Source organism: Tyto alba, unplaced genomic scaffold (genome assembly GCF_018691265.1).
Source record: "Tyto alba isolate M040663 unplaced genomic scaffold, T.alba_DEE_v4.0 Super-Scaffold_16, whole genome shotgun sequence".
Classification (NCBI taxonomy): Eukaryota; Metazoa; Chordata; class Aves; order Strigiformes; family Tytonidae; genus Tyto; species Tyto alba.
The window spans coordinates 24,033,873-24,049,040 of record NW_024881278.1 but is presented as its reverse complement, the minus strand read 5'-3'; the positions used below and the strand labels follow the sequence as shown (position 1 = coordinate 24,049,040).

The window sequence follows — 15,168 nt, the reverse complement described above, 5'->3', positions numbered from 1 at the left end:
TCCCCCCGTTCCTCCGCTTCCCTGCCTTCATCCCTTGGTCATTTGCAACTGGACGGTTTGGTTAATTTCCCCCTTTTTTATACACCATTTGCAAACTTCTGTGTATCAGGGCTCTCTGCAGGGTGGTGATGTGGCTACAGGCCACGGGTGCCCTCTGCAATTTGGCCTCAAGCGTGTATGCGTGCGTGCGCGTGTGTCGGTCTGCACACCCGTGTGCGTGTGCCTGTGTGCTCTAGAAAAAGTCAATGTTTGTCTATCCTCTTCCTACACGCGGAATCCAGGCCAGTGCGATGTGGAGCTCAATAAGAAACTGCATGAATAGACACGAATAGAAAGTTGTGCTCAGCTAACCGAAGAAATCAGAGCAATACCAGGGCACCAACGTCCACATTTCTTTTCACTTCGGGCCGGGGCACTAACCTCATCTGGGTATCCTAAAAATTAAGGGCAACGGGCAAAGAGATTCAGGTCCCCCAAAAGGCGGCTGTAATCGATCGGGCAGAGGGAGCCGGGGACGATCGAAGCCCCACGCCTGACCGCGGAGGGGCAGGCAGCCGCCGCGGCCCTGCCCGCACACAAAGGACACCCGGCCACGCTAAAGGGCTCGGGCCGGCCCTCGGGCAGCGACAAGGAGGGGGGAAGGAGGCAGGCAGGTGACTTCGGTGGTCTCCAGACCCCCACGCCGGGGTGCACGCACACCGGTGGAGCCGCAACCCGGAGCTGGTTGGGGATGAAGGCAGAGGGTACAGCCCCCAGGGCGAGGGGATGGGCAGCGGGGGGCGGAGGGGGGGGCTGGGTGGGTAACGATCGTCTCCAAATTGCTCCCGGAACTGGCTGGTCTCGACCCGACTTCCGACGGGCGGGGCGGGGCCGGGCCGAGCCCCCGCAGCCGCCGGCGGGAGGCGGCGGTGAGGGCCGGGGCGGCGGGGCCGGCTCCCCGGGAGGCAGCCCGGTGTGCCGCCGGGCTCCGGCCAGCTGGCTCCCGGCCGCCGGCTTTCGCTTCAGTATTGATCAAACGCACTCCAGCTTCCGAGTAATTTCATCTTAATCAACGGCCGAGCTCGGCGCGGATAATAAACTAATGCTGGAGAGAAGCTGTCGATAATGCTCGGCCAGGGGCAGGGAGGAGGCAGCCCCCCAGTTTGGCGGGGCTCGATAGGCCCTATCTTCCCCGGGCAGATGGACTTAGTGGGTGAGAAGGCTTAAACGCAGCTTTTCATAGATTTACACCTCAATCAGCCATTCAGGTTTTTAATGCAAATCCTAAAACAACATCATTTATCCATTACGGAGCCCGGCTTTGAAACGGCATATCATTAGCTGCACCCTTGGCACCCCAAAACCGCGCAGGCACCTGCGCCCCCCTGGATGCATCTTGTGTCCACCCCCCCGGCCGCCCTGCACAAAGGCCCGTGGGCTCCGTCGAGAGGTGCGCACCCCCCGTGGGGCCGGGACAGCTTGGGGTAACTTTTCGTGGATGGGGGGGGTGGCAAACGGTGTAGGAGCAAGGGCTCTGCCTGGGAGGCTGCAGGGGAGGGAGGCTGGAGCCCAAGGCCAGGTACGAGTGGAGTGAGGCTGAAGGCGATCCATGACCTCCCCTCACTGCCACGGCACGACGGGGCGATCCTCCAGAGTCTTAATCAGAAGGAATCAAAATCCGAACCTATCACTGCAAGGCTCAGCTGAGGTAGATTATTGCTACCGGCTTGACGCCTTCTAGCTGCAGCTTCGAGACGTGAAAATTAAGGAAAAGAAAGGAAGACAAAAAAACCCACAGAAATCCCAAACTTTCACGCCTCTGAATCCTTTCATGTATTAAATCCCGTTAAAAATAAAGCAGCATGAGAACGGCTACCAGAGAGAAGCAGAAATAGTTCACTTAAAAACAACGTACCGACATCGAAGACCTCCTTCCTCCCCAAACCCGGGGGTGAGTGGAAGGGCCGAGATTTTTCCCTATAAAGGCCTCTCGGCTGCCTCACTGCCGGGGGGGGGGAGGGGGGGGGGCGGCGAGGGGGGAGAAAGAGCAGCCCGAGCTCAAGCATGAGACCCCTGCGAGGGTGCCGGCCACTGAGGAGCCTGTTATCCCCTCCTGGGTGAGAAATATTCTCCCCTCTGGGTGAGAAATATTCTCCCGCATGGGGGAAGGGAAGAACTAGGTCCATCACACGACCCACGCAGAACACGGGAGCCCTAGTGTGTGTATTTCCCCCTCCCCTGCCCCAGGCATTTCCCATCCTTTCCGGTTTCGTACAACCGGGCCTTATTTTCTTTTAACTCCCCACTCGTGTTGGCGCCGGGGCAGTGACGCCGCCGGAGCTGCCCGTGGGCAGACCCCGCCGCGGATCCGCGAGTTGAGCGAAGCCCCTGGGGCAGGGGAGGCGAACCCCGACGGGGCGGGCGCTGACTCAGGCCGTCCGTGTCCTTCCCCACCGTGGCTCCCACGGGGAAATGGAGAAAAAAAATCCTCCCATGCACACCACTACGCGGGTCTCCACGGTTCGCGGGAGATCAGCGGCCCAGCGCGGAAACCCTTTCCTGCCTGGGCCAGGGAGGTCTCACGGCGGGGGGGACACACACACACACGCGTCCTCTACATGCTCGCTGCGCACACATGCACGGCTTTTCCTCAGGGGCATCAAAGGTGTATGAACGTATTGGCACATCAGCTTATTCCTTAAAATTACCCACTAGTGGCTTGCTCTAAGATCTCACACCCTAGGGGGTTCTCCGAGTTCCCCAGGGAGCCTCTTGGGGCGGGGGGATGCCAGGGGAAGCCCCAGGCGCTTCCTAAGGCTTTCTGTAAACCCAGCGCGGACTTCCCCAAAACAGGGGAGGAGGGAAGAGGGAGACAGGACTCGGGCAGCACAGAGGTAGATCGGAAGTCCAAATTAGTTTGGAAATGGTCAAGAAATTCCAGGCACATTTCTCTCTAAATCCCTGGTAAGTTTCAAAATTGTATTTTCAAGTAAAAACAAGTTTAGAATTTACCTCTCGTTAATTCACGGCTGAATAATCTGCCCAGGGCAAAGCAAAACTTTAATGAAAAAGTAAAAAAAAAAAAAAAAAAAAAAAAAAAGAAGGAAGAAAGAAAAAGGAGAGAGAGAGGAAAAAAAAAAAAAAAAGATGCTGAAATACTGTTAGTCATGCAAATAAAGACTTCTTTCAGCACATTACAATATACTCCGGATTCTAGGGGAGGAGCTGCAGCCCGCTTAGGGCGAGGAGTTTATGTTTTTGTTTTCATTTAAAGCTACAAAACAAATCCCGAAATGCCTTAACCGCTCTCCGGAGACACCCGGCCCTGCAGACAGGCAGCCCGGGGAAGCTTTTCAGCTCAGAGTGCACAAAAAAAGGACCGGGAAGGGGGGGAAACGCTGGAGCCCGCGGTGGCGGAGGAGCCCCGGGGGGACGCGGCCGTGACCCACGGCCCGGTGTCCCCGCCGCCGGCCGCAGCCTTCCTCGCAGGGCCGCCTCGTCCCCCCCAAATCCCTCCGGGGTGTCCCGCCGAGCCGGGGGAGGAAGGCGGGGGCCGGCGGGGGCAGCGCAGCGCTGAGCGCCCCGCGGAGCCGCGGCGGGGCAGGGCGCAGGGCGAGACGCCCACGGGGAGAGCGTGTTTTTCCGTGGCGGACACAAACACCAACATCGCTGGATAGATAAGAAAATGGAATACTGTATTTCATTTAGAAAGTTTGTACATATAGATAAACACGCAGTTAAGGAAACAATAGTTTAAGCGTCCTACGTGGAGTTTAAGAAGAGAACCCCCAAAGCTGCTATGAAATACTCAAAATAGCTTTTGCATAAGATAACTACAGTTGCACCCTAAGCTTTTTTTTTTCCTTTTTCTTTTTTTTTTTTTTTTCTATCGCTGAGGTCCCTTTTGAAAACCTAGCACGTCAGATCTTGACAGCTAAGTTTGTGCAAGGAACACCGAGTCAAGGAAAATAAAAAGGAGAGAGAGAGGGTGGGAGGGAGATAGACAGAGAGGGGGGAGGAAGAAAGAAAGAGTAGAGCAAATATCATATACAAGCATTTCTACACATATATTACAAACTGGGAAAATGACCGCATCATTAAGATATACATAATTCATATAAAATTTTGAAATAAAAATAAAAATCTGTTACAGTCATAACTATTCTTTTTCCACATTTATAACCAGTACCCACACAGGCAGTGACAGAAGTGTAGAAAAAAAGGTGCTTACGAATAAAATGATTGTCTGCTGAACAAAAAAACAGAAAATTGCATCTTGGCTGGACCATCACTTGGACTTAAAGAAAAACAAAACAAAACAAAACAAAACAAAACAAAAAACAGAGAGAAAGGGAGAGGGATATATAGAGAGAAATAGGACCAACAAAAAGGCGATAAACATTTGTTATTTCCCTCTTCAAGGAGTTCCTTTTTAATATTTTTTTTTTATTTTTGAGTTTTGTACAAATTCGATCGGAGTTTGCGTTTGTTTGTCTGGTTTCTGTTTGTTTTCCTTTACTATAGAGAATATTTTTTCCCAGATACAAATTTAATCATCATCATCATGCAAGTGGGTGAAATGCGTCCATGGAAAAGCGCAAAGGAGAAATCGTGCTTGTCCTAAAAAGAATACAATTGTCACTTTTGCTTTGTTTTTTTTTTTTTCTTTTTTTTTCTTTTTATATATATAATAATTATTATTTCCCGCCCCCCCCACCCCCCCCCGCTGCAGCACCAGCGTTTGTGACTGTTGAAGTTTTAGCTCCATCTCTTGGTGGTGGTGTTGGCTGACGGTGGTGGTGGTGGATTCTCTGATCCCTGTCTGTTTGTTTGCTACTATGTTTGGGTCGGGTTTGGCCTTTTCTTTCCTCCTGGCTGTGTGTGTGCGTGCATGCGTGTGTGTGTCCTGATTCTAGGTTGCCTCGGTTTGTTTTGCTCGGGTCGGGGAGAGGGTGCTTGGCTGTTTGGATTTGGGTTTTATTTTTTTTTTTATTATTATTTATTATTTGTTTGTTTGTTTGTTTTCCGATATCATACATCACATTCCGAGTCGCTGGAGGTTACCGAGAGGATGGAGGTGCCCGTCTCGGCTCTTTCTGTCAAACTGGAGACGCTGGTGGTCGGGCTGGCCGCCGTGGACGGAGACTCGGCCGAGCTGTGTGTCGGGCAGCCGGGCTCTGCCAGCGACCGCATGCCGCTCTGTCCTATCGCCTGGTGCTGGAGCCTGCAGCGCGCCGGGAGACAAAACAACAGCACAGCCGCTCTGAGACACCGGCCGCCGCCGCCGAGGGGACGGCGCCCGCCCCACCCCGAGCCCGCCCGGCGACGGCCGCGGCCCCGGCCCGGTGCGGAGCGGTGCGGAGCGGTGCGGAGCGGTGCGGAGCGGACCCCTCCCGCGCCAGGCCTGGCCCGGCCCCGCCGCCTTCCCGCGGAGCCCCGCGGAGCCCGGCAGCGGTAGGGCCAAGCCGTGCGCCCCCGGGGCTTCCCCACGCCGCCGGGGCCGGCCGCCTCGGGGGGCAGGGCACCCGCCGGGACGCGGTTTGAAAGGGGACGGGGAGGCGGCGGGGGTGTGTGTTGGGGGGGGTGGGGGGGGGTGGGGGTGGGAAGAGGTTCCCTGCCCCGTGGTTTGAAGACCGGGAGCGGCGGCTTCGCTCTGCCCGGACAGCCGTTCATCCCCGCAGCACCGCGGGCCTAGGAGAAACCCGTGTCCGTGTGAGCTGCTCAGGCACTTGGCCGCCGAGAAAAGCTGCAAGGGCCCGTCTGCAGCGGGAAAGGATCGTACAGGATCCCCAGTTTGTGCTCCAGATAATATCTGTCTACAAATTCTCCAGCGGACAGATAAATACTCTGGGCTCTGCGGCAGGACTGGAGGAAAGTCCTGTCCCGGGGACGCAGCGCTACCAGTAAAATAGAAAAAAAAAAAAAAAAAGGCGATGGTGGAACACAGCGATTCTCTCGGCTCGAAATTTAAGTCCCTGCTCCATCTGAAAGCCAAAATTATCTTTAAAGTGCTGGTCCTTTCTCCGTCAACACTTAAGGGTACATTGACGTTCGACTTTTTTTTTTTTTTTGTAAGAAGCAATCAATGTTTTTCAGGTTCCCTAGAGTGTTATGAATATTTCTATGCGCTCGTTTATTCTGCTCGCAACCCAAAGAAAGCCTGACTCGACGATAAGGGCTAAAAGTCTTGGGCTAAGCAGACAGCCACAACCTCTAGCGCCTAACACTGCCAGTGTGAAACAAAATACATACTTCGCTCAACTGCTTCTCACCAGGGTATCTTCTATTTAACTGCCTGCAAAGAACAGAAAAATGTAGCCCGCTTATTCTACATTTCTCGTTATTTTAAGTTGTCTAATTTCAGCGTCTTTGATTTTTCTCCCATTTACAATTCCTGGTGCATTCATCTGCTGTCAACAGCGTTGAGTCAACAAAAGCATCCGTAGGCAACTTCTGTTTATTTACAATCCTAAACTGATCTGTTTTCCATTTAATGGAAATTAAATGGCTAGGCACTTTTAGGTTGCATTTCTCCTACAGAATCTTGAATCAATAGCACCAGTGCTATAATTAGGAGGAATTTAAGAGACAGCATTTACAAGAACAAGAAGTTTTGTTTACACGCTTACAGCGGTAGCCAAACTTAAATTAAAATTAAAACAGTTTGTCAAACTGGATTAAGGGTCCATTTTCTTTTGCAAAATAACTTTTACGGAGGGTAACGAGAGAAAAAAAAAAAAAAAAAAAAAAAAAAAAAAGAGTGCCTCGCTTTTATAATGGCAAAGCAGAAATTAAAAATAATATATATATATATTAAAAAAAAAAAAAAAAAAAGACACCGAGAGACACGCAAATAAATACAAGAGTAAATGCACAGTAAACACACGACCAGATCGCCATGTGGTGTAAACAGAGAAATGGGGATGGGGATAAAAAGAGGTTTCCCGACCTCCGAAAGGCTTTTCTCCCTTTTCCTGCCCGATCCAAAGGGCACCGGGTGTGCGTGTGCGTGTGCAGGTCCCGCCGCGCCCGCAGAGGAGCACGAACAATCGGAGCGGAGCCGCCCGCCCTGCAGAAACCCGCGTGGGCTCCCGCCGCCCGCCTCGGCCCTTCGGCGGGGAGCCGCGCCGCAGCCCGGCCAGGCGCAGAGCCCGGCCAGCCGAAAGTAAACCCGAGCCCGCCGACCCGGGGCCGTGAGCTTTCCCACGCGGAAAGCGGCAGCCGCGGCGGGGAGGGAGGCAGGGAGAGCCGGGCGCTGCCCCCGCCACGGCCCCTACGCCCCGCGCCCGCCCGGAGCTGCCCACGCCCGCGGGTGAACTCCAGCCCTGCCCGCACCCCGGGAGCCCGTGGGGAGCCCGGGCAGGGATCGGGGAGCGCCAGGCAACTTTAAGCCGCTCCTGCCCCCCGTCGCACCCCTGCGGCTGCCGGGGGGAGACCTACCCGCCCGGCGAGGGGACCGGTTTCTCCCGGTGGCGGTGATGGAGGAGGAGAAGGGGGAGGAGGAGGAGGAAAGCAGAGGCAGAGGCGCGCTGCCGGCCGCCGAGCCGAGCCGAGCCGAGCCGAGCCGAGCCGCGGCGCGGAGCGGAGCGCGGCCGCCCGCGGGGCCCCGCCGCCCGCCTCGCTCCCCGGCCCCGAGCGGGGCCCCGCAGCCCCACTGACCTGTTTTTAGCCGCCGCTGCTCTGTCTCTTTGCCTTCGGTTTTTGAACCAGTTGCCTACTTGCGTGGGGGTGAGCCCCGTGGCCTGAGCCAGTTCCCTTTTCTTGCTGGGGTTGGGGTAAGGGTCCTGCAGGTACCACTCCCTCAGGAGGCTGCGAGTCCTCTCCTTGAAGCAGTGCGTCTTCTGCTCGCCATCCCAAATGGTCCTGGGCAGCGGAAACTTCTTCCTCACCCTGTATTTATCAACCGGCCCCAGCGGGCGACCCCTTAGCTTCTCGGCCTCCTGGTAGTGCGCTTCGAGCCACATGGCCTGCAACTTGCCGTGGGACTCCTTGGTGAATTTGTGGTTCTCCAGGATGTGGTAGAGGTCTCGGAAGTTGCCCGTGTGGAAGGCCACCACCGCCCGGGCGCGGAGGATGGACTCGTGCTTGTTGATGGCCTCGCATGCCCCCGGCGCCACCGGCAGCGACCAGAGGAACCTCCCCAGCCTCTCTATGTCTCCAGTCTCCTCCAGCGTCTCGCAGACGCTGGCCACTTGCTCCGGGGAGAAGTTGAGTGTGGGCAGCTGAAACATTGACAACTCTTCGTGGGGTGCCCGGGAGCTGCCGCCTCCACCGCTGCCGGCCCCGGGGCTGCAGCCCGAGCCGCTGCCGCTGCCGCCGCCGCCGCTGGCGAGAAGGAGGGAGCGGTGGTGCGGGTCGGCGGCGAAGTTTGGCAAGAAGAAATGGGTGGGATAAAGCTCTAGCGGGGACCTGAACACCATGGGATGACCGGGGAGAGGGGGAGATAAGTCAAGGAGAAAAGAAAGAAAGGGAGGAAGAAGGGAGGAAAGGGCACACGCACCGCGCACGCATCCACACCCGCACACGCACACACAGCCACATAGAGGCACGGGGGCACACACACACTCACACGCACACGCGGACACACGCACACGCGCTCACGCACACGCACACGGGCACACGCACTCACACACACCCGGCCCCGCGCCGCCGCCGAGTCAGGATTCAGTGATTCAACAGCAATCGCCCTAATGACAACAGCCTCATAATATCTCCCCTAAATCCACAGTGAGTGCAGCGCTGAAACATTTTGTTTCGCTTTTCTATTGGTCTTCTGAGTGTCGTTGTGGCGTTGCCATGGCAGCCCCTGCCAATCACTGTCAGCCCTGCCAATCATTACGGAGTACGTAAGGAAGGTTTTTACCACTTCGCCCAAATGCACGGGGGGGGAGGGAAGCAGGGCGGTTGGTGGAAAAGCCTGGTTGTTTTTTGTTGGTTTTTTTTTTTTTTCTTTTTTTTTTTTCTTAATCTTTGCAACTCCTAATCTCGGCACTTCCCCTTCTCCCCGTCTCTCCCCCCTCCCTCTCCACACCCCTCCTAAATAAGGGATCAAATAATGCGAAAAGCAGTGTGCACATATTTGTTGAATGGGATGAGCAATTAGAGGGTGGAATATTATTGTGATCTTAACGAGCCTCGTTAAAGCTAAAGGAGATATGGGGGGAAAGTAAATGGGCCAGGCTGGGATACACGTTCGGATAAAGGGCTCCTAACTGAGACAATTTACACATGATTTGCACGTAGTTTCACTTCATTCTGCCTATCTGAGCACTAATAGTGCCGGGGAAGAAAAGAAAGATGAGATCATTAGACCCATCCTCACGCCGGTGACCCTCCCAGAAGCAGGCACATACAGTACAGGCAGGGTTTAGCCCTGCTTCCCCGAGGAGTCTCTCTCCTCTCCTCCCCTCTCCCGCTCCCGGCCCCTCTCCGCGGAAGGAGGGATCCGCTGCCCGCGGAGTTCCGCCGAGAGCCGCGCAAGGCGCCCAGCCCGAACCCTCTGCGCTCGCCCAGGCTCCACTCCCCGGCTCCGCTCCCCGGCTCCGCGCCCGGCTCCGCTCCCCGGCTCCGCGCCCGGCTCCGCGCCCCGGCTCCGCGCCCCGGCTCCGCGCCCGGCTCCGCGCCCGGCTCCGCGCCCGGCTCCGCGCCCCGGCTCCGGCGGCGCCCCGCTCGCTGCCTCCCCCGTCCCACGCCTGGCTTCGCCCGCCCTCCCGCTCCTTCTCGCCTTCCCTTTCCCTGTCCTTTCTCTTCCCTCTCTCCACTTTGTTTTTATTTCATTCCGGCTTTCCCCCTCCCACTCGCCTCACCTCCTCTCGCCCCTTTCCTTTCTCCGGAGCCCGGCGACCTTGCGAGGCTGGTCCTCACCCCCAAACTCGCTGGGGCTTTACACCACACTCTCCTTTTCCCCGCGGTTTCTTTCTGCCTCGAACTTGAAGGGCTTCTGTGCGGGGAGAAGGAAAGGGAGGCGAGCAAAAGCGGGTTTGAACCCAGATTTATTTTCTTTCTCCCTTTCCCTTTTTTTTTTTTTTTTTTTTTTTAAATCGAGAGCAATGAAGATCTGTGTGGTGGTTTGAGTCCATCCCTCAGTAAGACCTATCTGGGTCGCCAGACCTTGCTACCATGCAACTATATTTATTATTAGGTATGTTGCTTTTAAGAAGATTTAATCAGCATCTTGAGCTGGTAACTCTTTTGTTTAGTTTCTGTAGCTATGGAAGTGTGATTTACAGAGATTTGTACGGGTCATGGACATCTTTCCAGACTTACTGTGTATATTTAGACAGGACTTTGCTTGGTGTTAAAAAGTGTATATTTTGAATAGGTTCACACACAGTAGCAAACAATACCGACATTGTAAAGGCATGTACAACGAGTATTGAAACGCAGCATCCAGACTTCAACTAATCTGCCCTCAATAAAGCTGAAATAATTATCCTAAGCCGCCTTTCTAGAAGAAAAATCATTGAGGAATTCAAAACTTTTTTAAAGATCTTTTCTGCATTCCGATGGAGATCGAGGGGTGAGGCTTGGAGCCCAAACTACTTTCAGACATCAATGGAGGGAAGGAGGGGGGGGAAGAGAGATATTACAATTAAAATGTGAAAACATAGCGTGACTTGCCCTATCCGAAGGATAATAATAATACTGCTATGGGTGGTAGAAGTTCTTTAGCTGGGCTCCAAACTGGTTGTGATCCTTTCACAGCGCACTCCTCGTGAAATAATTCCAAGTGGCAGATGAATAGGTCCAGTTGGAAGAGCTGCTGGACTGGAAGAAGCTCGCTGTATTACACATTCATCTGATTTCCACTAAACTGTCATCGGTGAGCTACATGGCTTCATAGTCCTAATGGAAATAACTCGCCTCTTAATTTTTAGTGATCTGCTTAAACACCTCTATTAACAGACCGGGGGAAAACTTTTTCCACCCCTCCCTACCGCCCTGGCTCCCGCTTCCAGTGGTACAACTAAGGAGGGAAAAAGACTTCTCAGCCCCTCTACAAAACGACTTGGAGGTATTAATTGAACAACAATATGTTTAGCCAAAGATTTTAATACACACATACACAAAATCTTTTTCTTTGTAATCCTTTCCTTTTATGTAAAGGATTACAGAGGGGAGGGTGGGGGGAATTCCTGCAGGAGTTTCTTAATATTTGATTCCATTTTTCTTCAAGCTGCAAATTAAACTACCTTAACATTTCCAGAATAAAATCCAAACTGGCTTTTTTTTTTTTTTTTAATCTCCCAGACAATCACATACTAGTTGTTTGCCTATAGGTTACATCCCTCTATTAGGATGCCTGATGAACCTTTCAAAGCTTCAATATACATATCCTTTTTCTTTTCTTTTCTTTTCTTTTCTTTTCTTTTCTTTTCTTTTCTTTTCTTTTCTTTTCTTTTCTTTTCTTTTCTTTTCTTTTCTTTTCTTTTCTTTTCTTTTCTTTTCTTTTCTTTTCTTTTCTTTTCTTTTCTTTTCTTTTCTTTTCTTTTCTTTTCTTTTCTTTTCTTTTCTTTTCTTTTCTTTCTTTCTTTCTTTCTTTCTTTCTTTCTTTCTTTCTTTCTTTCTTTCTTTCTTTCTTTCTTTCTTTCTTTCTTTCTTTCTTTCTTTCTTTCTTTCTTTCTTTCTTTCTTTCTTTCTTTCTTTCTTTCTTTCTTTCTTTCTTTCTTTCTTTCTTTCTTTCTTTCTTTCTTTCTTTCTTTCTTTCTTTCTTTCTTTCTTTCTTCTTGCCTCCTCTCTCTTTCTCTTTGTCCCTTCTTTCACTCTCTCGCTCTTTCTTTTCTTTTTTTTTTTTTTTTTTTTTTCCCTTTCCCAGACATATGAAACATATAGCAACTCTATTTCTGGTGAAAACCTTCCAAATTATCCTGCAGGGCATTTCCATGCATGCCTACTCTGTGTGCGCGTGTGTATCTGTGTGTTTAAAGCCGAGCAAACCCACCACCCTGATGTGCCTGCCAGATAATAGCAAGGTCTTACTGAAGCCCGCTCTCCTCTCCGCGCCCGCGGACGCCCAGCACAGGAGCTCTGCCAGCCAGAAGCTCTTGCAAGGACGGCGTCAGCATCCTAAAATGTTTGCGCCTGTTCCCGCGGCTCGCCGACGCGGGTCACCGCGGCGCGGTGGTCGTAAGCCAGAGCTCGGGGAGCGGATCCGGTGCTTGCGCAGCCCGGCCGCGGCTACAGCGCTCCCCTAAGCCTGTTAGGGACACACTATCCTGTCCTGAAATGTGCAAGCGGGTAATTGTTGGCGCGCTAGCTTTGTGTGAGGAGGCCAGGGTGTAAATGGCTTTTAATGACTGCAGCTGCTGGCTGCAAACTGTCAATGGGATCGGCTAATGCCGAGCCCGGACCCGCCGGGCGCAGCCGCCGGCCCCCGCGCAGTGCCGCGGAGCGGCGCGCACAGCGGGGCGCGGAGCCGGCGGCAGCGGGAGCGGGAGCACGGCGGCGGACGGGGCTGGGCAGCGGCTGCCCTCTCGGCTGGGAAAATCCTTTCCGGATCCTGTAAGTTTGTTACGGACGGGCGGAGGTCCCGCCGGGGAGCCCCCCGGGGGTGCGCTGCCTCGGGTGTCCCCCTCCTCTCCTCCCCCCCGCCCCCCCCCAGCCCTTCTACTCTCCCGCGCTGGGGTTCGGGGGTCCGGGGCGGTGGCAGGCGAGGTCCCCCCCCCCCGCCACCGATGGCCATCTTCTCCGGGCTGGGGAACCTGCCGCCCGTTTCCAGTCAATCTTACTTGATCCCATATGATTCATTGTTTTAGCTGCTAGAATGACATGTGGCTCTGCAGTGCAGGGGAGCAGGTCTCCCCCCTCCCCCCCAAAAAAACTCCCCCTAAATAAACCAGGAGAAGCCTGTGCTCTCTTCTGGAGGGAGCCCTGCGAAGTTGAGGGGTGGTGTGTGTGTGTGTATGTGTGTGAGTGTGTGCGGGTGTGTGTGTGTCTGTGTGTCGGGCTGCCAACCTGGAGGACTTTTACAGGGAGAGGAAGGGAATCGGAGAGGGAAGCTCCTTTATTTCACTGCTTGTTTTGATGGTCTCTCCCAGGAGGCTGCGATTTTCTGCTGCTTAGTTAGTGCCCCTTAATCCTGACTCGGGAGTGACTCAGTCGAGGCTTGCAAGGGCTGATTATTTTTTTTTTATCGGGGGAGGCAGGGGTTCAGACGGGGCTGGGGTGTAGCGGTCACGGCACCGGCGAGAGGAAAATGCAGCACCGCGGCTGCGGCGAGAGGGAAGGCGATGGGGGGAGAGAGGGACAGCCCGGGGCAGGTGAAGGAGAACCCATCGCGTTGGTCTTGTTAGGCTTTTTGTTATTATTATTACGATTTAAGTGATTTTTCTTGTCAGTCTTCAGTGGCAAGCGCTGACGATTTTTCACCGATGTTGTCTTTGCAAACACGTCTATCCTCCTTCTTCTTCCTTTCTCTCTCTTCCTCTCCCTCTCTTTTTAGTCCCGACTCCCGAGATAAATGAATGCGCATTTGATGGGTGTGTAAGATGTGGCCCATCCGGCTCCCGTAATACAGCCCCTGTTGAGGCGATGTGTGATGTACCGGCCGTGCTAAGAAACAAGTGGGCAAGTGTGTTTGTTTGTTTGTTTGTGTTTTTTTTTTTTTTTTTTTTTAACGGTGTGGATTGGTTTAAGAAGGCGAAGGGGTTATTTTATTACTGGTCCAAAACAGTACTCCAGCTTCCAAGTTAAACTTTTGGGGAGTGCCCCCCACACACTTAATTTTGTGTAAACACAGAGACTGAAGGAGGAAAACGTGAGATACCTTTTTTTTCCTTTCTTTCTTTTTTTTTTTTTTTTTTTTTTTTTTTTTTTGCAAGGAGGGCGAAAAGGAGTGCAGCTCGCCTCCGCGGCGAGGTGCCGGCTTGGGAAGCTGTAAACTTTCCCGAGGAGTGGACGGAGCCGCAGCCGCCTCCCCCCATCCCCCGGAGCTGCCTGCAGCTCCCGCCAGCAGCAAGTTACCTGCTCTGCAGCACCAGCAGCAGCAGCAGCCCTGCAGCCGCCTGCTCCTGAATTAAACACAACTCTTAATGATGTAGCATTATCAACAAGGGACACTTGATTGACTGATCTAGGTATGATATATGTGCTGGGCGTCTAAATTAAATATTAAGTGAAATACTTAGCTCTAATTAGAAATCGTAACCTAGCAATGAAAACTTGAAGGAACAAATTGCGGGGGGGGGGGGGGGGGAGGGGACAGCCTTTAAACGCGGCAGCGAGGAAAGTAGCAGTGATGTGTACAGAGGCTGACATATTAGCAACAAGCAGCAACTTTGAAATGATTGACGTATCATTAAAGCCATCAGGCTGATTTTAATAATTCTTCTTCAAGGGAAGGGGAAAAAGAAAAAAAAAAAAGAAAGAAAATAAAGAAAGCGTGGAACCTCACAGACAAGTTATTTATTTATCAGTGCATTAAACTCGGGAGAAACATAATTAGACCGAGGGAAAACGAGGGAAGGCGGGGGGAAATCTGTCGGCGAATTTAACAAATAAACGTCCAAAAAGCAGTGACCATCCAGCTCGGGGCTTCTCTGGGAGATGGAGATGTCAGAGCTAGATGCCTTCTCCCCCGAGTGTGCCTTCCCAAGGTAAACAAGCACACAGTTGCCTCAACTTTCTCCTTTAGTACAAAGTTCCTGGTGCGACGGAAAATTTGAATATTTTATCAGTCTCTTGTAGTGACCCTCATTAGGTGGGCATCCTGCTAAGGCCCTGGCGTTACAAGAAAGCTGCCCAATCAGAGCATTTGCACGCCTTGTTAGCGATGGTTAATGAAGCTTCCCCATGCACTCAAAGAAAGGCCCCCTCGATGTAGATTTACCTTATGTCAACTCGTTACTTCTAATGAATCGCATCAAAATTCTTCCCTGAATGGGGCCGAGGCGCCCGGACCGGGCTCCCCTCCCCGCCCGGCGGAGCCCACCCCTGCCACCGCCGGCACTTTAGCGGAGCGTCCGAGACCGAGGTGACCGGGCGCAGTTTGGCCGCTGGGGAGTGGGGGGGGGGGTGTTGAGGGGGGAGAACGGGCCGAGGGAGGGGACGGACGGTGAGGCGGGGGGGGAGGACAGCCCGGACCCGGCTCCCGCTCCCGGCGAGGGCAGCGTCTGCGGAGGCTTCGCCGCTGGCAGGTAGACGTTTGCTCTTCGCCTCTAATTTCCAGGCTCCCCCCCGCCCCAACCCCCC

General features: G+C 53.3%; 1 protein-coding gene across 2 annotated transcripts; it reads right to left on the bottom strand.

Annotated features, from left to right (window-relative positions):
• Positions 1–3,653: 3,653 nt before the first annotated feature.
• On the bottom strand, positions 3,654–8,740 carry SIX3 (SIX homeobox 3). 2 transcript variants are annotated; one of them, XM_042789920.1, is made up of 3 exons: positions 7,639–8,740; positions 5,044–5,203; positions 3,654–4,599 (listed from the first exon to the last, which is right to left on the bottom strand). In XM_042789920.1, the coding sequence occupies exons 1-3, from the start codon at positions 8,397–8,399 to the stop codon at positions 4,498–4,500; spliced, it is 1,023 nt and encodes a 340-aa protein (XP_042645854.1). In that variant the 5' UTR covers positions 8,400–8,740; the 3' UTR covers positions 3,654–4,497. The 2 variants fall into 2 exon arrangements, with proteins under 2 accessions (XP_042645854.1, XP_042645855.1); XM_042789921.1 differs by lacking the exon at positions 3,654–4,599 and having other exon boundaries at positions 4,822–5,203; positions 7,639–8,736.
• Between the last annotated feature and the right edge of the window lie 6,428 nt (positions 8,741–15,168).

Coding starts and splice junctions, on each gene's coding strand:
- SIX3 (XM_042789920.1), bottom strand. CDS start 8,399: ATGGTGTTCAGGTCCCCGCTAGAGCTTTATCCCACCCATTTCTTCTTG. Junction 5,204..7,638: donor GCAGCGGCGGCTAAAAACAG/GTCAGTGGGGCT, acceptor GGCGCGCTGCAG/GCTCCAGCACCAGGCGATAG. Junction 4,600..5,043: donor CGGGCACCTCCATCCTCTCG/GTAACCTCCAGC, acceptor TATTCTTTTTAG/GACAAGCACGATTTCTCCTT.